At 47.2% G+C, this 26376-nt stretch overlaps 1 protein-coding gene across 1 annotated transcript in view; it reads left to right on the forward strand.

Moving 5' to 3' along the window:
- MLF2 (myeloid leukemia factor 2) overlaps positions 1-13914 on the forward strand; it is a gene marked incomplete in the record, with an annotated part of 43214 nt that extends 29300 nt beyond the window's left edge. The window contains 4 exon segments of the mRNA XM_073595388.1: positions 4837-4968; positions 6772-6931; positions 8889-9052; positions 13124-13914. Of these exon segments, the coding sequence (XP_073451489.1) occupies positions 4837-4968; positions 6772-6931; positions 8889-9049 (453 nt within the window).
- Between the last annotated feature and the right edge of the window lie 12462 nt (positions 13915-26376).

The raw sequence follows: 26376 nt of genomic DNA on the forward strand, positions 1-26376 counted from the left end.
AATCCCCACATTTTGTTACAACCAAAACCATAAATGTATTTTATTGGGATTTTATGTGATAGACCACACACAAAGTGTCACATAATTGTGAAGTGGAAGGAAAATGATAAATGATACAAATAAATATGTGAAAAGTGTGGGGGAGGGGCATTTGTATGGCGCCCCCCGGAGTCAATACTTTGTAGACCCCCCTTTCTCTACAAGTCTTTTTGGGGATGTCTCTACCAGCTTTGCACATCTAGAGAGGACATTTCTGCCCATTCTTCTTTGTAAAATATCTCAAGCTCTGTCAGATTGGATGGAGAGCATCTGTGAACAGCAATTTTCAAGTCTTGCCACAGATTCTCAATGTGATTTAGGTCTGGACTGTGACTGGGCCATTCTAACACATGAATATGCTTTGATCTAAACCATTCCATTGTAGCTCTGGCTGGATGTTTCGGGTCGTTGTCCTGCTGGAAGGTGAACCTCCCCCCAGTCTCAAGTCTTTTGTAGACTCCAACAGGTTTTCTTCTAAGATTGTCCTGTATTTGTCTCCATCCATCTTCCCATCAACTCTCACCAGCTTCCCTGTCCCTGCTGAAGAAAACCATCCCCACCACATGATGCTGCCACCACCATGTTTCACGGTGGGGATGGTGTGTTCAGGGTGATGTGCAGTGTTAGTTTCCCCACACATAGCGTTTTGCTTTTAGGCCATAAAGTTGAATTTTGGTCTCATGTGACCAGATCACCTTCTTCCACATGTTTGCTGTGTCCTCCACATGGCTTCTCACAAACTTCACCAATGTCTTTCTTCTTGTCACTCTTCCATAAAGGGCAGATTTGTGGAGAACACGACTAATAGTCGTCCTGTGGACAGATTCTCCCACCTGAGCTGTGGATCTCTGCAGCTCCTCCAGAGTTACCATGGACCTCTTGGCTCTTCTCTGATGAATGCTCTCCTTGCCCGGCCGGTCAGTTTAGGTGGACGGCCATGTCTTGGTAGGTTTGCAGTTGTGCCATACTCTTTCCATTTTCTGATGATGGATTGAACAGAGCTCCGTGAGATGTTCAAAGCTTGGAGATTTTTTTATAACCTAACCCTGCTTTATACTTCTCCACAACTTTATCCCTGACCTGTCTGGTGTGTTCCTTGGCCTTCATGATGCTGTTTGTTCACTAAGGTTCTCTAACAAACCTCTGAGGGCTTCACAGAACAGCTGTATTTATACTGAGATTAAATGACACACAGGTGGACTCTATTTACTAATTAGGTGACTTCTGAAGGCAATTGGTTCCTCTAGATTTTAGTTGGAGGTATCGGAGTATGTTCGGAGAAAATGTGGGAAATTCCAAAGGGGTATGAATACTTTTTCCAGGCACTGTACCATTGGCCGTATATTATATATGTTCTATCCAGCAGTGCAGTCAAGCTAATCATGCGAGTCGCACTCCATAGTCGGCGGTCTGACACCACCATTCAGCACTCGCGGTTCTGTGGTGTCACCCCCCTCCAGCTTTCTCATTGGACGATGACGGCGCACGTTGGCGAGATTCTTTCCAAGCGCTTTTTTTCCTTTAAGCCTGAAATATGTTTATATTTCCAGCACAGTACAGAGAAGGCTTTGATTTCACCGCCTGGACGTCTTATCTGCGATTTGCAGTTCTACTTCTGCTATAAATTCCTTTTATCGGTTTCTTGTCCCAAATCTGCTTGTCTGTGCCGAGGATTCTGGGAAAAACATTCTGTTCAAAAATCCTTCAATTCAATCAATTCTTCATTTGTTTCTTTTATTTAATACATTTTTGCCTTCAGTAGCAACTTGAAGAAGATTAAAAATACCATTTAATGAAGGAAATCTTCATTAGAGAATTTTGTTTCTTTGTAACCTCTCTGGATGAGATGTAATCCCCTCCCCCTCTGGATGAGATGTAGTCCCCTCCCCCTCTGGATGAGATGTAGTCCCCTCCCCCTCTGGATGAGATGTAGTCCCCTCCCCCTCTGGATGAGATGTAATTCCCCCCCCCCCCCCCTCCGGAAGAGATGTAATCCCCTCCCCCTCTGGATGAGATGTAATCCCCTCCCCCTCTGGATGAGATGTAATCCCCTCCCCCTCTGGATGAGATGTAATCCCCTCCCCCTCTGGATGAGATGTAATCCCCTCCCCCTCTGGATGAGATGTAATCCCCTCCCCCTCTGGATGAGATGTAATCCCCTCCCCCTCTGGATGAGATGTAATTCCCCCCCCCCCCCCCTCCGGAAGAGATGTAATCCCCTCCCCCTCTGGATGAGATGTAATCCCCTCCCCCTCTGGATGAGATGTAATTCCCCCCCCCCCCCGGATGAGATGTAATCCCCTCCCCCTCTGGATGAGATGTAGTCCCCTCCCCTTCTGGATGAGATATAATTCCCCCCCCCCCCCTCCGGATGAGATGTAATCCCCTCCCCCTCTGGATGAGATGTAATCCCCCCCCCCCCCCCGGATGAGATGTAATCTCCCCCCCCCGCATCATAAACATTTCTGTACTTCATAAAATGACTCTCTTCATTTGTTACATCTGAGTGCTGCCAACATCCCGCAGCCACTTCCTGTCCGGATACACGGGGGAAGTGTACATGTCAGCCACTTCCTGTCCGGATACACGGGGGGAAGTGTACATGTCAGCCACTTCCTGTCCGGATACACGGGGGAAGTGTACATGTCAGCCACTTCCTGTCCGGATACACGGGAGAAGTGTACATGTCAGCCACTTCCTGTCCGGATACACGGGAGAAGTGTACATGTCAGCCACTTCCTGTTCCGGATACACGGGGGAAGTGTACATGTCAGCCACTTCCTGTCCGGATACACGGGGGGAAGTGTACATGTCAGCCACTTCCTGTCCGGATACACGGGAGAAGTGTACATGTCAGTGACTTCCTGTCCGGATACACGGGGGAAGTGTACATGTCAGCCACTTCCTGTTCCGGATACACGGGGGAAGTGTACATGTCAGCCACTTCCTGTCCGGATACACGGGGGAAGTGTACATGTCAGCCACTTCCTGTTCCGGATACACGGGGAAGTGTACATGTCAGCCACTTCCTGTCCGGATACACGGGGGAAGTGTGCATGTCAGCCACTTCCTGTCCGGATACACGGGGGAAGTGTACATGTCAGCCACTTCCTGTCCGGATACACGGGAGAAGTGTACATGTCAGCCACTTCCTGTCCGGATACACGGGGGAAGTGTACATGTCAACCACTTCCTGTTCCGGATACACGGGGGAAGTGTACATGTCAGCCACTTCCTGTCCGCATACACGGGGGAAGTGTACATGTCAGCCACTTCCTGTCCGGATACACGGGGGAAGTGTACATGTCAGCCACTTCCTGTCCACATAAACGGGGAAGTGTGCATGTCAGCCACTTCCTGTCCACATAAACGGGGAAGTGTGCATGTCAGCCACTTCCTGTCCGCATACACGGGGAAGTGTGCATGTCAGCCACTTCCTGTCCACATACAAGGGGGAAGTGTACATGTCAGCCACTTCCTGTCCGGATACAAGGGGAAGTGTGCATGTCAGCCACTTCCTGTCCACATACACGGGGAAGTGTACATGTCAGCCACTTCCTGTCCACATAAACGGGGAAGTGTGCATGTCAGCCACTTCCTGTCCACATAAACGGGGAAGTGTACATGTCAGCCACTTCCTGTCCGCATACACGGGGAAGTGTGCATGTCAGCCACTTCCTGTCCGGATACAAGGGGAAGTGTGCATGTCAGTCATTTCCTGTCCACATACACGGGGAAGTGTGCATGTCAGCCACTTCCTGTCCGCATACACGGGGAAGTGTGCATGTCAGCCACTTCCTGTCCACATACACGGGGAAGTGTGCATGTCAGCCACTTCCTGTCCACATACACGGAGAAGTGTGCATGTCATTGCTCGGGTTGGGCTTCCTGATCCTGACAATACAACATGTCTCTGCAATAGGAATCAGCTCAGCCGCTTTGTAGTCTTCCCTGAATAGGCAGATGAGAACGCTGTATCACAGGAAGAGGGGGTTCAAGCAGAGTGGTTGTGATTGACGTCCTCTAAAACCAACATCCCCATAATCAATATAAAGAAGGAAGAATTGGGGAGATGGGAATCTGGTGTCACCCTCCGGAAACACCTATAAAATAAATATGATTTTTATTGTATTAATCATTAATAGTGGGGTCAGTGAGCCCAAGATGAAAGCATATTTAGATGAACATCATAAGATTCAGCAAACCCCCCGCCCCTCCCCCCAAGAATGTAATAGTACAATATTTAGATCAAAACATATATGATGTATATAATCAATGTATTAATATCATGTATGATTTTGATCTATATATGTTTCTCATGTTATTATTGTGTATATATCTTTTTCAGCAGTTGCACCCCTTGAAACCCTGAAGAAGCTTAACATGTGAAACGCGTTGGGATAGACACCTCCCTATAAGAGGCTGTGCCTTAACAACGACCTTCATGGCAGGATCACCAGATTTTGCACCACTGCAGATTTAGACATTTATGAAAATGGCTTCTGAAATCACTTTCATAATTAATAAATATATATACACATATATTCATACACACTTTATAAATCATTCCTTCTGATACATGGGGGAGATTTATGAAAATCGGAGAGTGCAAAATGTGGTGCAGCTGTGCATGACAGCCAATCAGCTTCTGACTTCAGCTTGATGTAATAAAGCTTTGTCAATAAATCCTGGATGCTGATTGGTTTTGCACTCTCCAGTTTTGGTAAATCCCCCTCCCCCCCCCGCCCATTATCTGTAAATATATTGATCGGTGTTTTGCCTTTTCTTTACCAACAGGAGCAACTTTCCAGTGGATCAAACTGTCAGACATTCTCTTCTTCCACGGTCATATCCTACTCCAATATGTTGGGCAGTGGCACCCCTAAAGTATATCAGGAGACATCACAGACCTGCACCGCTCCCGGGGGGGTGAGTAATTCCCTAATATTATAAATATGAGCTGCTATCAGGACTCTAACCTGTGTCTGGATCATGGATCTCCAAACCTGCTAAACAAAGGGCCAGTTTATTATCCTTCAGACTTTAGAGTAGAAAATGTCCTGATATCAGTAACAATGCCTCATTGGTGTCAGTGGGGGGAATAGTGTCCCATCATTGGTATCAGTGGGAGGAATAGTGTCCCATCATTGGTATCAGTGGGAGGAATAGTGTCCCATCATTGATATCAGTGGAAGGAATAGTGTCCCATCATTGGTGTCAGTGGGAGGAATAGTGTCCCATCATTGGTGTCAGTGGGAGGAATAGTGTCCCATCATTGGTATCAGTGGGAGGACTAGTGTCCCATCATTGGTGTCAGTGGGAGGAATAGTGCCCCATCATTGGTATCAGTGGGAGGAATAGTGTCCCATCATTGGTGTCAGTGGGAGGAATAGTGTCCCATCATTGGTATCAGTGGGAGGAATAGTGTCCCATCATTGGTGTCAGTGGGAGGAATAGTGTCCCATCATTGGTGTCAGTGGGAGGAATAGTGTCCCATCATTGGTATCAGTGGGAGGAATAGTGTCCCATCATTGGTGTCAGTGGGAGGAATAGTGTCCCATCATTGGTATCAGTGGGAGGAATAGTGTCCCATCATTGGTGTCATTGGGAGGAATAGTGTCCCATCATTGGTATCAGTGGGAGGAATAGTGCCCCATCATTGGTGTCAGTGGGAGGAATAGTGTCCCATCATTGGTGTCAGTGGGAGGAATAGTGTCCCATCATTGGTGTCAGTGGGAGGAATAGTGTCCCATCATTGGTGTCAGTGGGAGGAATAGTGTCCCATCATTGGTGTCAGTGGGATGAATAGTGTCCCATCATTGGTATCAGTGGGAGGAATAGTGCCCCATCATTGGTATCAGTGGGAGGAATAGTGTCCCATCATTGGTGTCAGTGGGAGGAATAGTGTCCCATCATTGGTATCAGTGGGAGGAATAGTGCCCCATCATTGGTATCAGTGGAGGGAATAGTGTCCCATCATTGGTGTCAGTGGGAGGAATAGTGCCCCATCATTGGTATCAGTGGGAGGAATAGTGTCCCATCATTGGTATCAGCGGGAGGAATAGTGCCCCATCATTGGTGTCAGTGGGAGGAATAGTGTCCCATCATTGGTGTCAGTGGGAGGAATAGTGTCCCATCATTGGTGTCAGTGGGAGGAATAGTGTCCCATCATTGGTGTCAGTGGGAGGAATAGTGTCTCATCATTGGTATCAGTGGGAGGAATAGTGTCCCATCATTGGTGTCAGTGGGAGGAATAGTGCCCCATCATTGGTATCAGTGGGAGGAATAGTGCCCCATCATTGGTGTCAGTGGGAGGAATAGTGTCCCATCATTGGTGTCAGTGGGAGGAATAGTGTCCCATCATTGGTATCAGTGGGAGGAATAGTGTCCCATCATTGGTATCAGTGGGAGGAATAGTGCCCCATCATTGGTGTCAGTGCGAGGAATAGTGTCCCATCATTGGTGTCAGTGGGAGGAATAGTGTCCCATCATTGGTGTCAGTGGGAGGCACAGTGCTCCAAGGGCTGGATAAAGGATTACAAAGGGCCACATCTGGCCCCAGGGCCACTGTTTGGAGACCCCTGGTGTAGACCAAGCTCAGTGTTTAGTAGAAGGCGATAGGAATTCACTTCCTCTGATGTGACTTTGGTAAAGTGAAATCTCATTGGATGCTATAAGGTTAGAGGACTTTGGCGATCGATGTGTATTGTGACCTTTTTTCCTGTCTGGCAGATTTGTGAGACGAGACGCACAATGCGGGATTCGGATAGCGGCATGGAACAGATGAGCATCGGTCACCATATTGGAGAGCGGGCGCATATCATGCAGCGTTCTCACAACCGTCGCACGGGAGACCGCGAGGAGAGGCAGGAGTACATTAACATGGATGAAAGTAAGCTGTGCGCTCGGGAGGATCTACACATGAAAGCTTTTACCTGATTGGCTGCCCTTACTGAGCCGGAGCCGCGGTGTACACGTCCGCAGTGATCTGTACTAAAGCGGCGTTGGGCGCCAATCTACACAAACCTTCTGGAAGCTTCTGTCCGGGTGCAGAGAAATCGCTGGTCATGTGACACTGTCCACTCAGGGGGAGGTGACAGTGCTGATTGCCCATCCCCCAGCAGGTTATACTCCCCAATCCCAGCTCCTTTCCTCCCCCGCCGCTCCCCCCGCTAGCTTGGTGTCATTGCTCTGTGTGGTTTCCTCATCTAAATCATGTGACCTTCCTTATGTGTCTGTGTTCAGGACTGAGCGACCCGTCATTAGACCCAAACACCCTGAGAGGGCGGGGGCACCCTGAGAGAGGGCGGGGGCACCCTGAGGGAAGGCGGGGGCACCCTGAGAGAGGGCGGGGGCACCCTGAGGGAAGGCGGGGGCACCCTGAGGGAAGGCGGGGGCACCCTGAGTGAGGGCGGGGGCACCCTGAGTGAGGGCGGGGGCACTCTGAGTGAGGGCGGGGGCACCCTGAGGGAAGGCGGGGGCACCCTGAGGGAAGGCGGGGACACCATCCACCTGGGTCAACTCAGCCACCAGAACATCCCCAGGGTACACTCCTACTAAGGGGAGGTGGTGAGGGAGGAGCCAAGTAAATGTTACTGTGAAGGTGGCCAATCAGTAGGCAGCGTCTCTTCATGATGCATCAGCAGGTGTAACTTTGTTTCTTTTTTTTTCTTACAGTTCAATCTGCTCACATTGTATCTTGATTTATATTCAGTGTTACATTTTTAGAACTAATTTGCTGATATTATCTCTGTCAAAAATATTGGAGACCCTTTACTTGTATCCCTAATTGATTAACCACTTCAATTCCGGAAGGTTTTCCCCCCTTTCATGACCAGGACATTTTTTTTCTGTCGGTATTGCGGGTGGCCGGCGGACGTCGGTATTGCGGGTGGCCGGCGGTGTTGCGGGTGGTCGGCGGACGTCGGGTTTGCGGGTGGACGTCGGGTTTGCGGGTGGCCGGCGGACGTCGGTATTGCGGGTGGCCGGCGGACGTGGGGTTTGCGGGTGGCCGGCGGACGTGGGGTTTGCGGGTGGCCGGCGGACGTGGGGTTTGCGGGTGGCCGGCGGACGTGGGGTTTGCGGGTGGCCGGTGGACCCACTGATTGGCATCGCTGTGCCCAATCAACGCACGTTTGCGCCTCCAGTGGTTTTTGCACAAATTGATGTACAGGTACGGGATTTTGCACAATAGAGCCGACCTGCCGCAGTAAATATGCAGTAGGCGGCCGGGAAGTGGGTAAATTCTATGTATGTCTCACACGGGTCCGTTGCGCTTCCGTTGCATTGTTAAAAATCCTGCTTGCTGCATTTCTGGTCAGTTAAAAAAAAAAAAAACTCACCTCCCTGTTGAAATGCATTGAAAACGCTTCAATAACGCAGCCGTGTCACATTTTTGATGCTGTTTTTGAGTCGCATGATCTAGAAAAACACACCATAAGCACCGTAAAATTGTGACTAAATCGCATTTGCAACACCATTATCGACACCTTTTTCTCTATTGGCAAAATACTGAAAACACCATTTACATCCGATTTATTGTTCCACCCGCTGAAATTTTGGTGGATCTCTACTACCAGCATGTCTTTGTAGTGTGGGAGGAATCCCACTCAAGCACAGGGATGTGCAAACACCAGGCAGGTAATGTGGTTGGGATTTGAACCGACGACCCCAGTGCTGCTATGTCAGCCTCGCCTTCCCTCATTATTTTTTCTTCTTTGCTGCTTCTAGGGAATCTAATTTCAATGATCCAAATTCTAGGGCTTCCTATATGTGAAGAGTAAGAGTCATGCCTGATAATGGGAAGGGGGTCTCTCAGGTCGGTGAATAATTTCCTTCCTTCTATGTAGATGATGTTGGTGGTTTTAATGAAGAATGGCACAGGGGGACCTCCCATTACCGGAGTCAGAGGGGCCTGCAGTATAGAAGGAGAGCAGCCCCAGAGGAGAGACTCGCCATCCAGGGACCTGAAGACAGCACAGCCCGCCCATCCCGCCGATACGACTGGTGATAGGTGAGCAGACATCAGAAATTCTCGAATCGTTCCCGAACAATGGCGCTTGTTTAGTGTAGATGAGATATTTATGGCAATAAATTACATTCTTGTGTTTGTGAATGGGCAAAAGTGACAGCAGTGCCCCCCTGAGACGGTGCAGTTCTGTTTTCAGTTCATCCTAAAAAAGAGCCATACACTTGCTGTGCCTTCAGCCTTACCTCTGCAGTATGAGATCATCTGAGGTGCTGCTGCCTGTGACTAGTAGTCTCAGCAGACTTTATTTATGTCACAACTGTGCTGCTCACTGTTCTCCTTGCTGGAGGGGAAGCTGCATCTGAAGACCTGCAGTGCAAGGATCTCCCTGCTTCATCCAGCTGGTTATACTGCCACCTACAGGAGGGTTGAACTGTGCCCCTCACTGTTCTCCTTGCTGGAGGGGAAGCTGCACCTGAAGACCTGCAGTGCAAGGATCTCTCTGCTTCATCCAGCAGGTTATACTGCCACCTACAGGAGGGTTGAACTGTGCCGCTCACTGTTCTCCTTGCTGGAGGGGAAGATGCACCTGAGGACCTGCAGTGCAAGCATCTCCCTGCTGTTTTCATTCTGTGGATCTGTGCTCCCTCCCCCTCTCCTGCTGCTTCTTGTATATTCACCTACCGGTCATTGGGGGGGGGGGCAGCTCTGGCATGAGGAGGAGAAGCCCTCTACCAAGATAGCCACCTCCACATAGAGACAAAGTGTAGATCACGGCATGGTAAATCAGTGACATGGGGGAAAGAATAGCTGTCAGGAGACCACAGGCAACACTGGTGACTACTCCTTTGCTCTCTGTGAATCTTTGCCAAAACAAAGGGTGGCACTCAAGGCGATGACGTGTCCTCCTCTGCTGTCAGCTGCTAGGAGTGCAGGTCTTCCCAGCTCCGTAGCTATCAATGTGAATAAAGTCCCAAAGGCCGCAAATCATAGCAAAACCCCGTGTGTAGAAAGTGGAAACAGACCTTTGCCAGGCTCTGTCCAGGCCACTCCTCCAACGTGTTTCGCCCTGCCCAGGGGGCTGAACCGTGGAGATTAATCGTGGGGATTCCCCATGGGCTAAGTGAAATGCATTGGGGCTGTGACTTGGACAGAGCCTGGGCTGAGGCTTTTTCAACTTTCTACACACTGGATGCAAACTATGGACTGGGTTGGGTCAGGTTGCAGGTACAAGAGAGCCGGTAAGTGTGTTGGGGGTAGGTGTGCAGCACTGCAGAAACACTCCGCACAGGTCTCTGCTGCAGGGCCTTCCCCCTTCAGTTTCATCTTATTAGTCTGGAACTCATAACCAGTTCATCTGTGACTTCAGAAATCTTCCCGTCTCCCGATAATCACGATGAGTCTCTTGTGCGTGACAGATCATTGGTTGCAGTACCTCGTAGCAGCCAGTAGGTGGAGCTGTGATTTTGCAGTCTTTTCTCATCAGCAGCTGCTTTGGTGGCTTCAGCATACGGAAAAGACAGTTGGGCCCATTTATTAGAGCCATTGCAGTCGTCCAGATTGCAGCTGTTAGATTTTCTGGCGGTGGCTAAAAAATCAAATCACACATCTGATTGCTGAGCTTGGCACCGCACTTCTTCATCAGGTTACTGTAAATGAGCCTCGTTAACACCCAGCAATCAGTCTCATCAGGAGCTGTCAGCTTCGCTTCCAGTGAGATGTTCATTAAAGGACCAATGCACTTTAGGACAAAGTCTACGTATTCTGTTTGACCCTTTTTGTACAGATTTAAATTACCCCCCCCCCCCCCTCCCCCTCCACACATCCAAACCTGAAAATGCAAAAAGAAAGTAATGCGCTTCTTGTATATCAAATAATAATGCGCTTTGTATTCTAATAGTCCATGTATATGTGTGTGTGTGTGTATGTGTGTATATATATATATATATATATATATATATATATATATATATATATATATTATTATTATATTTAATAAAGTGAGTCCATAAAATGTCATCCAATAGGTGTCCTCACACCACCTAGGAAAATATTTCCAATCTGAACAATCCGCAAAATTTACAGAAAGAAAATAAATGAAACAGAAAATAGTGTAGCTGCCCCTTTAAATGCCCCAACAAGCACTTGTGAACCAAAAAATGCAAAACAAAAGCAAAGAGCTTCACATATTGTAATTGTGCATTATGTATCCTGATAGTCCATGAAAATCATCCAATTAGTGTCCTCAAACCAGCAAGGATAACTTTCCTGATTTTAGCTCTCCTCGTCCCCATGAACATGGACAGGATAATATTACCACATGTGTGAAGAGTGCAGACCCGCCAAATATTTTTGACCCCTTTTTACAGGAAGGTCAAAAAACACTTTGTGGGTCTAAGCCCCCAAATGTATTCCGCTTGCAGGAAAGATCCTTCCTGTGGATGCATTCCAGGGAAACGCGTTGAGGCGGAGCTACAGCCATCATTTCTGGTTCTGAGAATGCATCCTATCCATTCACTAGAGAGCGATGACATCACTGAGAATGCAGCCTATCCAATCACTAGAGAGCGATGACATCACTGAGAATGCAGCCTATCCAATCACTAGAGAGCGATGACATCACAGTAGACAGGCAGCCTATCCATTCACTAGAGAGCGATGACATCACTGAGAATGCAGCCTATCCAATCACTAGAGAGCGATGACATCACTGAGAATGCAGCCTATCCAATCACTAGAGAGCGATGACATCACAGTAGACAGGCAGCCTATCCAATCACTAGAGAGCGGTGACATCACTGAGAATGCAGCCTATCCAATCACTAGAGAGCGATGACATCACTGAGAATGCAGCCTATCCAATCACTAGAGAGCGATGACATCACTGAGAATGCAGCCTATCCAATCACTAGAGAGCGATGACATCACAGTAGACAGGCAGCCTATCCATTCACTAGAGAGCGATGACATCACTGAGAATGCAGCCTATCCAATCACTAGAGAGCGATGACATCACTGAGAATGCAGCCTATCCAATCACTAGAGAGCGATGACATCACAGTAGACAGGCAGCCTATCCAATCACTAGAGAGCGGTGACATCACTGAGAATGCAGCCTATCCATTCACTAGAGAGCGATGACATCACTGAGAATGCAGCCTATCCAATCACTAGAGAGCGATGACATCACTGAGAATGCAGCCTATCCAATCACTAGAGAGCGATGACATCACAGTAGACAGGCAGCATATCCATTCACTAGAGAGCGATGACATCACTGAGAATGCAGCCTATCCAATCACTAGAGAGCGATGACATCACAGTAGACAGGCAGCCTATCCATTCACTAGAGAGCGATGACATCACTGAGAATGCAGCCTATCCAATCACTAGAGAGCGATGACATCACAGTAGACAGGCAGCATATCCATTCACTAGAGAGCGATGACATCACTGAGAATGCAGCCTATCCAATCACTAGAGAGCGGTGACATCACTGAGAATACAGCCTATCCAATCACTAGAGAGCGATGACATCACTGAGAATGCAGCCTATCCAATCACTAGAGAGCGATGACATCACAGTAGACAGGCAGCATATCCATTCACTAGAGAGCGATGACATCACTGAGAATGCAGCCTATCCAATCACTAGAGAGCGATGACATCACAGTAGACAGGCAGCCTATCCATTCACTAGAGAGCGATGACATCACTGAGAATGCAGCCTATCCAATCACTAGAGAGCGATGACATCACAGTAGACAGGCAGCATATCCATTCACTAGAGAGCGATGACATCACTGAGAATGCAGCCTATCCAATCACTAGAGAGCGGTGACATCACTGAGAATACAGCCTATCCAATCACTAGAGAGCGATGACATCACTGAGAATGCAGCCTATCCAATCACTAGAGAGCGATGACATCACTGAGAATGCAGCCTATCCAATCACTAGAGTGGTGACATCACAGTAGACAGGCAGCACTCACAAGAATACATTTCAGGGAAGTATATGTTGGATTGTCAGTCTTCTCGATTGTCTTTTATTATTATTTATTTTACCATCGAATGATTTTCGGACGATTTGTAATCTTCTCTCGTTCTCTTTCAGCTGATTAATGCACAAACGGGACAATTAAAATCCTAACCGTTCCGAATATTCCCGAAGGGACCACTTCTTCCTCACGCCGCTCCATCATCTCCCTGACAACTCTCTTGTTACCCTTCCCTTCCTCGCTCCCCGTTTTCTCCTCCTAGGTTTTCCACGTCTGCACTTTTTTCTTTTTTTTTTTTTTTTTTTTTTTTTATTTGCTGATACCTGAAAAGCATTCGACATAACCGGGAGCTTCTGTAAGGGAGGGGATGGGAGGTTCTGTGGGGGCGTATCAATGGGAAATGGTTTGTATGGGAAGGCGGGGGAGGTAGAGGGGGATGAATAGTCAGGTAGGGGGGGGAGGGGAGGGAGGGGGGGGGGGGGCAGAGGGGTTAATATTTAAGTTAAGTAGTTTTTTCGATGTACATAGGCAGAGTTTCTGTGGCGGTTGGGTAGAGACATTTCCGGTAGAGGTGACTGGGAGATAATCATACGTTCCGTAAATGGGAGATTTTTTACAGTGTAAAGGATTATCTGTTACTTTTTAATCGTTCGCCCAAGATGAGCCTGGGTGACGTCACCGGGAAGCCATCATGTATGTAGCTCAGGAGGCAGGAGATGTTCTGCAGAAGGATGTTATGTGAGCAGACACAATAACAGAACTATGCTGTACCTAGTAGGGGTGATAGTAGAACTTCTTCTTTTTTTTTTTTTTCTTTTTTTATTATTATTCATTTTTTTTTTTTTTTTTGTTTCACAATGTTTAATATTACAATTGTAAAACTTAATAAAGGAGAATGTGTTCTGTTCTTTTGTCTTTATTTTTTTATTACAGGTACTTTTATAGCGTCCTCAGTTTATGCCGCACTTTACTTCTATACTACATAGCAGTGATGGTGAACCTCGGCACCCCAGATGTTTCGGAACTACATTTCCCATGATGCTCAACTACAGTGCAGAGTGCATGAGCATCATGGGAAATGTAGTTTCAAAACACCTGGGGTGCCAAGGTTCACCATCACTGCTATATTACCGTCTAGCAGCACTTGCGTCGCGGGTTCGAATCCCAACCATGGAGTTTGCATGTTCTCCACACTCCAATGACATGCTGGGAGATTAAATGGCCCCAGTATGTGTACGAATGAGTGTGAGTTAGGGGCCTTAGATTGTAAGATCCTCAAGGCAAGGAGTGAGGTGAATGTATAATATACACTATATTCCCAAAAGTATTGGGACGCCTGCCTTTACACGCACATGAACTTTAATGACCTCCCAGTCTTAGTCCGGAGGGTTCAATATTGAGTTGGCTCCGCCCTTTGCAGCTATAACAGCTTCAACTCTTCTGGGAAGGCCGTCCACAAGGTTTAGGAGGGTGTCTATGGGAATGTTTGACCATTCTTCCAGAGGAGCATTTGTGAGGTCAGGCACTGATGTTGGACGAGAAGGCCTGGCTCGCATTCTCATCTCTAATTCATCCCAAAGGAGTCCTGATCTCAACCCGATGGAGGCCAGTCAAGTTCCTCCACCCCAAACTCGCTCATCCATGTCTTTATGGACCTTGCTTTGTGCACTGGTGGGCAGTCATGTTGGAACAGGAAGGGGCCGTCCCCAAACTGTTCCAACAAAGTTGGGAGCATGAAATTGTCCAAAATGTCTTGGTATGCTGACGCCTTAAGAGTTCCCTTCACTGGAACTAAGGGGCCAAGCCCAACCCCTGAAAAACAACCCCCCACCATAATCCCCCCTCCACCAAATGATTTGGACCGTTCCATAAAGACACAGATGAGCGAGTTTGGGGTGTCGGAACTTGACTGGCCTGCAGAGTCCTGACCTCAGCCCGATAGAACACTTTTAGGATGAATTGGATGAGCAGGCTTGGTTCTCAGTCTCCATTAGGTTGAGGTCAGGACTCCAAATCACTTGGTGGAGGGGGGAGGGGGGGATTATGGGGAGGGGGGGATTATGGTGTGGGGAGGAGGGGGGATTATGGTGTGGGGGTGGAGGGGGGATTATGGTGTGGGGGTGTTTTTCAGGGGTTGGGCTTGACCGCTTAGTTCCAGTGAAGGGAACTCTTAAGGCGTCAGCATACCAAGACATTTTGGACAATTTCATGCTCCCAACTTTGTTGGAACAGTTTGGGGACGGCCCCTTCCTGTTCCTACATGACTGCCCACCAGTGTACAAAGCAAGGTCCATAAAGACATGGATGAGCGAGTTTGAGGTGGAGGAACTTGACTGTCCTCCATCGGATTGAGGTGAGGACTCCTTTGGGATGAATTAGAAACATTCCCATAGACACCCTCCTAAACCTTGTGGACGTCCTTCCCAGAAGAGTTGAAGCTGTTATAGCTGCAAAGGGCGGAGCCAACTCAATACTGAACCCTCCGGACTAAGACTGGGGGGTCAGACCTTTTGATGTAAAGTGCATTAGAAATAAAATTTATTATTAAGGTTCATGTGCATGTAAAGGCAGGTGTCCCAATACTTTTGGTAATATGGTGTATATTGTACATTCACATCACTCCCTGCCCTGAGAAGCTTACAATCTAAGGCCCCCAACTCACACTCATTTATACACATATGGGGCCAATTTATCTCCCAGCATGTCATTGTAGTGTGGGAGGAAACTCACGCAGGTACAGGGAGAACATGCAAACTCCATGGTTGGGATTCGAACCCGCGACCCAAGTGCTGCTAGACAGAAATTCGAATCACTTAGTCACTATGCTGCCCATGTGATATCATTGTTGTGTTTTTGTTTTGTTTTTCTAACATTGGGTGGTCTACGTTACATTTCTTTAAAAAAAATGATGGCATTTGTATAGTCAAAAACGTTTTTTTTTAATCTAGTTATAGTGCCACCTGCAGGCGACGGACACTAGGTACAAACAAAAGAACAGCCTAGGGGTGGCCCCTACTGGTGGAATCCACGGGCACATTGTCTTTCTGTCCTTACTACATGTCACTTCCACTTTGTGGCAGAAAGGAAGACGGGGAGTCGGCAGTCCTTTGGTCTCAGAGAGCAGCACAGACCCCGCATCGGCCTGTGGCCCTTTGCTCTCCCGCACTGCACATCTTACAGATCACAGTGGGTCACGCTTGGCCAGATGTGTTGACTGGCTTTCTCTTGGGAGGGGGGGTGGGTCTGCCCTTTTCTGCACACAGCTCTTTGTTGCAGGTACAGCACTCCGGCGTGCATGGCAGACGCTCAGAGGAATAGTAACCTGGCAACTGCAGACATGGGGAGCAAAATCCAACCTGCTTGCAATGACTGGGTGTTTTGAGGCCGTTTCTAGAAGCCCACTTTACCCAGCCTGCCAACCATCCCCTGACCTACAAGTTGTGCTCCCTGCTGGAGATTTTGGGTGCCTCAGCAGACCCACTTTGACTCCTTTACCGTGGCGGTGCAAAGCTTTATGTCTTGTATGGAGAAAGCCTTTGTTACAGAAGTCTAATAAGAGGTGACCCCCTAATTTAAATATGACCCACCCCTTTCCTCTCAAGGCCAAACCCCTATCTGTTTAAGACCCACCCTGTCATTTTTGTGGGGTGCCCCCCCTCTCAGTTACTGTGTCCCCCTCCACTGTAAACGATGCACAGACCTCAGAACTTGCAGTTAACTCATGTCCCTCCTCTGTGGCTCCTCCTCCTCATGGCTGTGTACACAAGAACATTGGAGCTGAGGAGGGGGATCCTCAGTGAACTGTGCATGCCTGTCAGTGGGGAAAGAGGTGTCGGCTGCCACAGAAAGGTGATCGTTGTGTGTGGGACCCCGAGCCGCAGATGTCTCAGGTGGCCACGCTAGCATGCCCCTGTCAGGTTAGTTCCCGGAGCTCAGTGCCAGAACTTGTCCGATCGTCTGTACGGGGCATAACACTTCCAAGGATATCCCAATTCTGTTTGGTGCTCGCAAACCCAAATGGCCCACTAGAGCTTTTTATCTACCATCCGTTTTTTTTTTTTACTTTTATCTGTAAGATATGGGTAGGCCTGGCTCGGCCTCTTTTGACCCACCTAACGGGTTTTTGGGATACTCTCCCTTCTTTAGTAAGGGTTTTTTTTTTTTGGCAAGTGATCCCACCACAGCGGCAGTTGTGGACCCTCTAGTTTCCAAACTTAATAAGGCCACAGTCATTCCAGCTGAGAAATTTCCCTCCACCAGGGAGCCAACAGACTGAAAGTTTGAGGGCATTACACCTCCTGTGTACACCGGTACTTTACTGGGACCGATGCCGGCCTCAACAAACTGACGCAAAGGGCTAAACTTTCACCCCATAGTTTTGGTTTAGGAGCCGGTCTCCTGTGTTTAGTTGGCAGCCTATTAATATGTTTGGTGCAGCTCTAGATTCGGTTGCTTTTCTTTCTTGTACATATTGGCTGTGTTTCTCCAGATAAGTATTATAGCTCAAGTATTGATCGGTGGATCAGAAATCCCAAAAAAAGCTTGATTGAGATGTTCTTTGTGGACAACCAACTTTTCCAAGCTTTGCTGGATGAGAATATCGAGCATCTCATGGAAGGTAGGAAAGCCTTCATTCCGCAGGTCAAGAAAAGCTAAAGCCGGGTCCACACAGGTTAACCACTTCAGCCCCGGGAAGGATTTTACCCCCCTTCCTGACCAGGCCATTTTTTGCGATACTTTAACTGACAATTGCGCGGTCGTGCGACGTTGTACACAAAATTTATGTTTATATTTTTGTCGTTCAGCCGGAAGAAAAACGAAGTGTGTACCCAGCTTAAAGGAGATGTAAAGGTTCGTTTTAAAAAATAAACAAAAACAAACATGTTATATTTACCTCCTCTGTGCAGTTGGTTTTGTACAGAGTGGCCCCGATCCTCCTCTTCTGAGGTCCTTCAGCGGCACTTCTGGCTCCTCCTCTTCTCGAGTGCCCTGTCAGAGAGCCGATCCCCCTCGGGGCACCCGCGCGGACGCGCTCCTGTGTCTTGCTGCTGCTGTATCAGCAGGACTTGTCCCCCCCCCCCCCCGCTCGTCCCCATCGCTGGAAAGACCGGGTTCAGGTAAGAGAAAGGGGGGTCTGGGGGGGGGAACTGCATCCCAGAAGACAAAAAAAAAAAAAAAAAAAAAAGAAAAGTCAGCAGCTACAAATACTGCAGCTGCTGACTTTTAATAATCGGACACTTACCTGTCCCGGGGTCCAGCGATGCCAGGGAATGAAGCCCCGCTAGTCTCCCCCTCCTCTCTGCGGCGCCGGCATTGTAACTGTGGGCGTCCGGCTGTGGCTTCACAGCCGGGCACGCACTGCGCATGCGCGAGCCGCCCTGTGACTGGCCGGGCAATCATTTGTGATGTGTCCCAGATGATTGCCGAGAGGGAGGGGGGGGGGGGAGGTGAACTTGCTTCCGGCACCGCGGAGCCCCGGGAGGAAGTGGGAGCTGGGACCCTCTACAAAGAGGGTTTCCGCTCCACCCCCAAAAAAATGTCAGGGGGTCACCTTTCCTTAAAGCAGAAGTTCCATTTTTGGGTGTAACTCTGCTTTAATGCATAGAATGCAAACCGTGAGACTTTACAACTTCTTTAAGAAGGGTCATCATTAAGGGAAGGGGGAAACAGTGAACCAGGACACACCGGACCCCTGCTGTGATCCGCATGCGACTCATATGTGAACCCAGCCTTAGAGTTACTAAAAGGTTCACATTATTATCGTCGCTCTTCAAAGCTACTTTATAGGACATAAAAAGCAGAATGTATAAATAATTCCTAAGACGGTCGATGTTGGCGATGGAAACGCCTCTTGGCTTAAAAGAATTGAGGGTTCTGAACATCAATGCTTCTCTATGGAGACTCGGCGCGTTCCGTTCCTCTCCATCGTCACTGCGTTCAATGCTTTGTAAAATCCCCCCCAGTATAGCCCTGGTGGTGGTCCACCCACTGGAGAAGGACAGGGGTTTCGGTGTTTTGGGGTAATACGGACATCAAGCAGCTTGTGTGTCCTTTGGAGAGTTTCTTCCCCTCCTCTCTACACGGTTGATTTTTTTTGCAATTCAAGTTAAAAGCATAAAATCATCCTTCAAAGTTCCTACTTTGCCTTGGGCTTGTCACCACGCTGGCTGCAAGTGGCAAATATTAAATATTAATATGAAGTATTACATATTTACCTGACGGGGAAAAAAAGAAACGTCCTGAGCGTAATAAATACATAAATAAAATATATCTGAAAACACAATGCATTCCCCTTAAAGGATCATTATACATTCATAGTTCTACTTTGTTACACCCCCTTTCCCGGCACCCCACAAAGTTTTATATTCACTTCTTTATGGTCTGTAGGGGGGGGGGGCAGAGCTGCCGGTATATAAAGTTACAGAAAATAATTGCCTCCCCTGCAGATTGTGTAAGTTTTGCCCACTTACATAGAAATGAAGGGTCTATAATTGTTATCATAGGTGTATTTTATATGATAGAGACAGAATATCAACCAAAAATCCAGAAAAAACACACAATACAAATGTTATAAATGGAGTAAAATAAGTATTTGATCCCCTTCATATAAAAACATGAATTAGTAGTTGGTGGAGAAACCCTTGTTGGTGATCACAGAGGTCAGACGTTTCTTGTAGGTGGTGATCAGGTTTGCTCACATCTCAGGAGGGATTTTGGGCCACTCTTCTTTACAGATCTTCTCTAAATCCTGAAGGTTTCTTGGCTGTCTCTTGGCAATTCGAAGTTTCAGCTTCTTCCATACATTTTCTATGGGATTAAGATCTGGAGACTGTCCATAAACAACAAAGAAAGGTGCTACTACCCCAAGTTAATGAAACTCCTCCTGAGCTGTTGAGTGCAGGATGATGAATGGATAAAGGACAATCCGCAACTCCATACTTGCTCTTGGCTAGGCCACTCCATGACCTTAATGTGCCTATTTTTATTGCCTTGGCGGTGTGTTTTGGGTCCTTGTCATGCTGGAAGACCCATCCATGACCCATCTTCAGTGTTCTGGATGAGGGAAGAAGGTTCTCCTCCAAGATCTTACAATACATGGCCCCGTCCATTGGACCCTCAATGTGGCAAAGTCGGCCTGAACCTTTATCAGAGAAACAGCCCCAAATCATCATGTTTCCACCTCCGTGTGTGACTGTAGGGATGATGTGACTGTAGGGATGGTGTGTGACTGTAGGGATGCGGTGTGACTGTAGGGATGATGTGACTGTAGGGATGATGTGCGACTGTAGGGATGGTGTCTTAGGGTCATAGTCAGCATTTTTCTTCCTCCAAACACAGAGAGTCGAGTTAATGCCAAAGAGCTGAATTTTGGTCTCATCTGACCACAGAACTTTCTCCCAATCCTTCTCTGAATCATGTAGATGTTCATTGGTAGACTTCAGATGGACCTGTACATGTGTCTTCAATCCATGGTGGTGTATTGGGTTACCAATGGTTTGTTTGGTGACTGAGGTCCCAACTGCCTTGAGATCCTTCACCAGCTCCTCCCGTGTAGTTCTGGGCGGATCCCTCACTTTTCTCATGACCATCCTCACCCCATGAGGAGAAATCTTCCATGGATCTCCAGACTGAGGACGATTGATGGTTATTTTGTATTTCTTCCATTTGTGAATAATCTCTCCAACAGTTGTCTTCTTCTCACCAAGCTTCTTGCTGATGGTCTTGTAGCCCATTCCAGCCTTGTGCAGGTCTACAATCTTCTCCCTGATGTCCTCTGACAGATCTTTGGTCTTCCCCATGATGGTGAGGATTGGATGGAAGAAAGAGATTCTGTGGACAGGTGTCTTTTATACACATAACGAGTTGTCGTTAGGAGAACCTTCTTACATTGACAGGACTAATCTGTGTACCACATGAGCACCTACTGTAGTGTCTGTGTATACTCCATATATACCCCCCATATATACTATATACACTCTCTATATACTCCATATATACCCCCATATATACTATATACACTCTCTATATACTCCATATATACCCCCCATATATACTATATACACTCTCTATATACTCCATATATACCCCCCATATATACTATATACACTCTCTATATACTCCATATATACTATATACACTCTCTATATACTCCATATATACTATATACACTCTCTATATACTCCATATATACTATATACACTCTCTATATACCCCCATATATACTATATACACTCTCTATATACTCCATATATACTATATACACTCTCTATATACCCCCATATATACTATATACACTCTCTATATACTCCATATATACTATATACACTCTCTATATACCCCCCATATATACTATATACACTCTCTATATACTCCATATATACTATATACACTCTCTATATACTCCATATATACTATATACACTCTCTATATACTCCATATATATACCACATGAGCACCTCCTGTAGCCAGTCTGTGGGGGGCAGAATTATTGTTGGTTGGTAGGGGATCAAATACTTATTTTACTCCATTTATAACATTTGTTATAGAAACGTCTGACCTCTGTGATCACCAACAAGGGTTTCTCCACCAACTACTAAGTCATGTTCTGTGAAGGGGATCAAATACTTATTTTACTCACTGAACTGCAACTCCATTTATAACATTTGTATTGTGTGATTTTTCTGGATTTTTGGTTGATATTCTGTCTCTATCATATAAAATACACCTATGATAAAAATTATAGACCCTTCATTTCTATGTAAGGGGGCAAAACTTACACAATCTGCAGGGGAGACGATCGTTATTTTTCCCCGCTGTATTGACTCCTCGCTTCTTCTTAGCATGAAAACAAATACTGTTGATTTCTATGGGGAGTTTAGATATTGTTAGGATGCCTAATAGATAGGCTCTCCATAGGAAAGAACGGGGTTTTCTCCACGCATTGGCGCAAAAGCGAGAGACCAGCCAAAAAGTTTGAAGCATCAACTGTGCAGCTCCTTGTTGAGTATAAAATCTTGGAGGTGCTAAAGAGAGGTCTAAGGCTTTAGTGTGATGCTGAAATCCGAGAGTCAAGGGTGGGAAGTCCCAAGACCTCCTGCTCTCTATCTCCCCCGTGTCAGGAACGGTGTCATTACTGGTTTCACCTGCTGGTGGCACTGTTAGGCTCAGCACCAAAGGGTGTAATTCTGGTGGCCACCAGCGGGTGTCTCCCTGCCTGGACTACAGACCAGCTATCTGGCACACCTGTTATGGGTCTGCTGGTCTATATAAACCCGCCCTGAACTAAAGCTCATTGCTCAGAAATCCTCTGCTAGCCCTTGTCCCTGCCTGTTCCTGGACCCCGTTCTGTGAATCCTGTCCTTGAGTCCTGTTCCCTGCTCCTTACGATCTGCTTCCTTATTCCTGGTTTCTGTTCCCCTCTTGCTTTTGTCCCTGCCTTATTTATTCCATGTTTGTTTCCTTTGCTCGTGTATATATATTAGGTGGTTTTGGGGTTTGCTGTGTTTTTCACTTATTTACTTGTTTTCTGTTTGGTTAGACGTGTGTCCTTATCTTTAGTAAATTGACTTGTTTGTCCCGGATTCCTTGGTGCAGCCCAACGATCTGATCACCTGTATTGGATGTCTGTGAATAACATCCCTGACAGAATTCTGAGGCCATGCGATCAGATCGATTGCACCTGAGAATTGGGTCTGAGCACTTTGCTATTGTTGAAAGATGGATTCTGAAAATATTCTGTCTTTATCGCTCCTGGCAACTGATGACAGACATTGTGTGAATACACCAGGGAACGATTGTTAGAATGCATCTGTCTAGCTCATGTTTTTATTGACCAAGGCAGACGTGCAACCATGAATTCAGATCTGTGCTGAGTTGGGTCTGTCTGATGTCGCTGGGGGAGGTGATGACTATATACCCCCTTTTATGACTATATACCCCCTTTTATGACTATATACCCCCGTTTATGACTATACACCCCCTTTTATGATTATACACCCCCGTTTATGACTATACACCCCCTTTTATGACTATATAGAAAAAAGAGAAAGGCTGAATATTGCTCCCTGACATGGGACACCTCCATCCCTATAATGCACAAAACCAGAAAAAGATTAGCCCATGGGACTTTATATGAGGTGTCCATGTTGATCACAAGTAAATAAATAAAAAAATAAATAGAGTAAAAAATATATATCAAATTTATTAGAATCATTATCATACAATAGAGCTCATGCATATAGATGGCAATTCATAAGAACAGCAATATAACATAATGGTCCTTAAAACATAGCCAAAATGACATTAATCAGAGTATAATAAATGCAGATATACATGATACATCTCTAACCCGACGCGTTTCGCGAGCTCTCCTCGCATCATCAGGGGCTGATGTATATATCTGATGTCTGTAACAACAGGTAAAAAATATATTCAAGTATGGGTTATGATTGGACAAAAATGCGAAGCCAGAGCTCATGATCCCATACTCACTTGTCAGGCCGTTGGCTCCAGGGGCCGACCCCCGGCAGGGGCGGTCGGAAAGTATCTCCCAAGGGAGCTGAAGGGACGGAGGTCAAAGCATGGAGGACCGAGGTCAGGCGTAGGGCAGGCACGGCAAAGAAATAGAAGGGAAAAAGAGAAGGCTGGACCTAGATGTCACCCAGAGTCATTGCAGAGCTTGCTCACTAGAAAAAATTAAATGAGTAAGATATATATGTATATATGGAAGTAGATCTACAAAAATAGATGTAGCAAAAGGTATCAAGTGGTATGCTCTGGTGCAAAGGGTGCAGAGGTGTCCAACCATAGTAGAGGGGAAGAAGGAAGAAGGAGAGAAAAAAAGAAAGGAAGAGAGAAAAGAGAAAAAGGGGGAAAGGAAAAAGAGAAGAGAGGGCCAAAAGTGTAGCCCCCCAGTCCTGCAGGGTGTATTCCAAAATAAAAAATTGTATGAATGTGTGTCTATGGGTAGTAGATGTAGAGATAGTAATAGTATCCTAAGTAGCTAAAAAATATTATATATAGTAGATTCAATATGAGAGATTGTAAAGGTAATTGTATATGTAGCTCAAATAGTTGATATCAAGATGTTGTAAAAATATAGATGTCTTGTACTGAAGTATATGGGATATAAGAATGTCCTGCAAGGAATGAGGGAAGAGCAGTGTGAAGTGAGTGAGGGGAAAGTGATGAAGAAGGGGATAAGGGGTGATGTGAAGAAAGACGGAGAAGGAGAGAGAGATAGATGAATAATTTGAGCAAAAAAAGATGTGAGAGAAATAAATGAAGTAAGGGAGTGAAAGTGTATACAAATAACACTCCACATGTAAGGTGGCTGGTGAATGCGTTGAAGAAATGACATGTAATAACAAGCGTGGTAGTGAACGTAATGCTTACCGGTGTGCTCTCTAGTAAATGTGTGGAGAGGACCCAGCTAGGGAAGAAATATGCCGTGCCAAAACCCCCGCCTAAATACCCGGACATCCGCCGTGTAACTCCGCCCCTAACGTCATGCGATTGGCGAATGGGGGAGGGGATCCTCCGTGCGCTCGCCGGAACTACAGCAAAGCGCAACGGGGATCCCCGCCCATCGCCTGGAGTGACATATTGCGCCAGGAATACAGACATCGCTGGGAGCGGATGTCTTCCACTGCGCGCAAGGCATGGCGCCGATGCACGTGGTGGCTCCGCCCCTCATGGGGTGGAGAGGCGGAGACAGCAGGGGAATTGCTCTCTCCTTCTTCCTTCTTCCCCTCTACTATGGTTGGACACCTCTGCACCCTTTGCACCAGAGCATACCACTTGATACCTTTTGCTACATCTATTTTTGTAGATCTACTTCCATATATACATATATATCTTACTCATTTAATTTTTTCTAGTGAGCAAGCTCTGCAATGACTCTGGGTGACATCTAGGTCCAGCCTTCTCTTTTTCCCTTCTATTTCTTTGCCGTGCCTGCCCTACGCCTGACCTCGGTCCTCCATGCTTTGACCTCCGTCCCTTCAGCTCCCTTGGGAGATACTTTCCGACCGCCCCTGCCGGGGGTCGGCCCCTGGAGCCAACGGCCTGACAAGTGAGTATGGGATCATGAGCTCTGGCTTCGCATTTTTGTCCAATCATAACCCATACTTGAATATATTTTTTACCTGTTGTTACAGACATCAGATATATACATCAGCCCCTGATGATGCGAGGAGAGCTCGCGAAACGCGTCGGGTTAGAGATGTATCTCGGTCATTACTGGTTTCACCTGCTGGTGGCACTGTTAGGCTCAGCACCAAAGGGTGTAATTCTGGTGGCCACCAGCGGGTGTCTCCCTGCCTGGACTACAGACCAGCTATCTGGCACACCTGTTATGGGTCTGCTGGTCTATATAAACCCGCCCTGAACTAAAGCTCATTGTTTCAGAATTCCTCTGCTATCCCTTGTCCCTGCCTGTTCCAGGTTTTGTTCCCTATATATTAGGTGGTTTGGGGGTTTGCTGTGTTTTTCACTTATTTACTTGTTTATGGTTTGCTGTTTGGTTACATGTGTGTCCTTATCTTTAGTAAACATACTTTTTTCATTGACTTGTTTGTCCCGGATTCCTTGGTGCAGCCCAACGATCCGATCACCTGTATTGGATGTCTGTGTATAACATCCCCTGACACCCCATCACCTCCTCCCATGCTCACCTTCAGGACTTCTCCAGAGCCTCTCCCAACCTCTGGAACTTCTCTCCCGGTATATCCAATCGGCCCCTAACCTGTCCACCTTCAGGACTTCTCCAGAGCCTCTCCCATCCTCTGGAACTCCCTGCCCCGGTATATCTGATCAGCCCCTAACCTGTCCACCTTCAGGACTTCTCCAGAGCCTCTCCCATCCTCTGGAACTCCCTGCCCCGATATATCCGATCAGCCCCTAACCTGTCCACCTTCAGGACTTCTCCAGAGCCTCTCCCATCCTCTGGAACTCCCTGCCCCGGTATATCCGATCAGCCCCTAACCTGTCCACCTCCAGGACTTCTCCAGAGCCTCTCCCATCCTCTGGAACTCCCTGCCCCAGTATATCCGATCAGCCCCTAACCTGTCCACCTTCAGGACTTCTCCAGAGCCTCTCCCAACCTCTGGAACTTCTCTCCCGGTATATCCAATCGGCCCCTAACCTGTCCACCTTCAGGACTTCTCCAGAGCCTCTCCCATCCTCTGGAACTCCCTGCCCCGGTATATCCGATCAGCCCCTAACCTGTCCACCTCCAGGACTTCTCCAGAGCCTCTCCCATCCTCTGGAACTCCCTGCCCCAGTATATCCGATCAGCCCCTAACCTGTCCACCTTCAGGACTTCTCCAGAGCCTCTCCCAACCTCTGGAACTTCTCTCCCGGTATATCC

This window comes from Aquarana catesbeiana, linkage group LG08 (genome assembly GCF_042186555.1).
Source record: "Aquarana catesbeiana isolate 2022-GZ linkage group LG08, ASM4218655v1, whole genome shotgun sequence".
Classification (NCBI taxonomy): domain Eukaryota; kingdom Metazoa; phylum Chordata; class Amphibia; order Anura; family Ranidae; genus Aquarana; species Aquarana catesbeiana.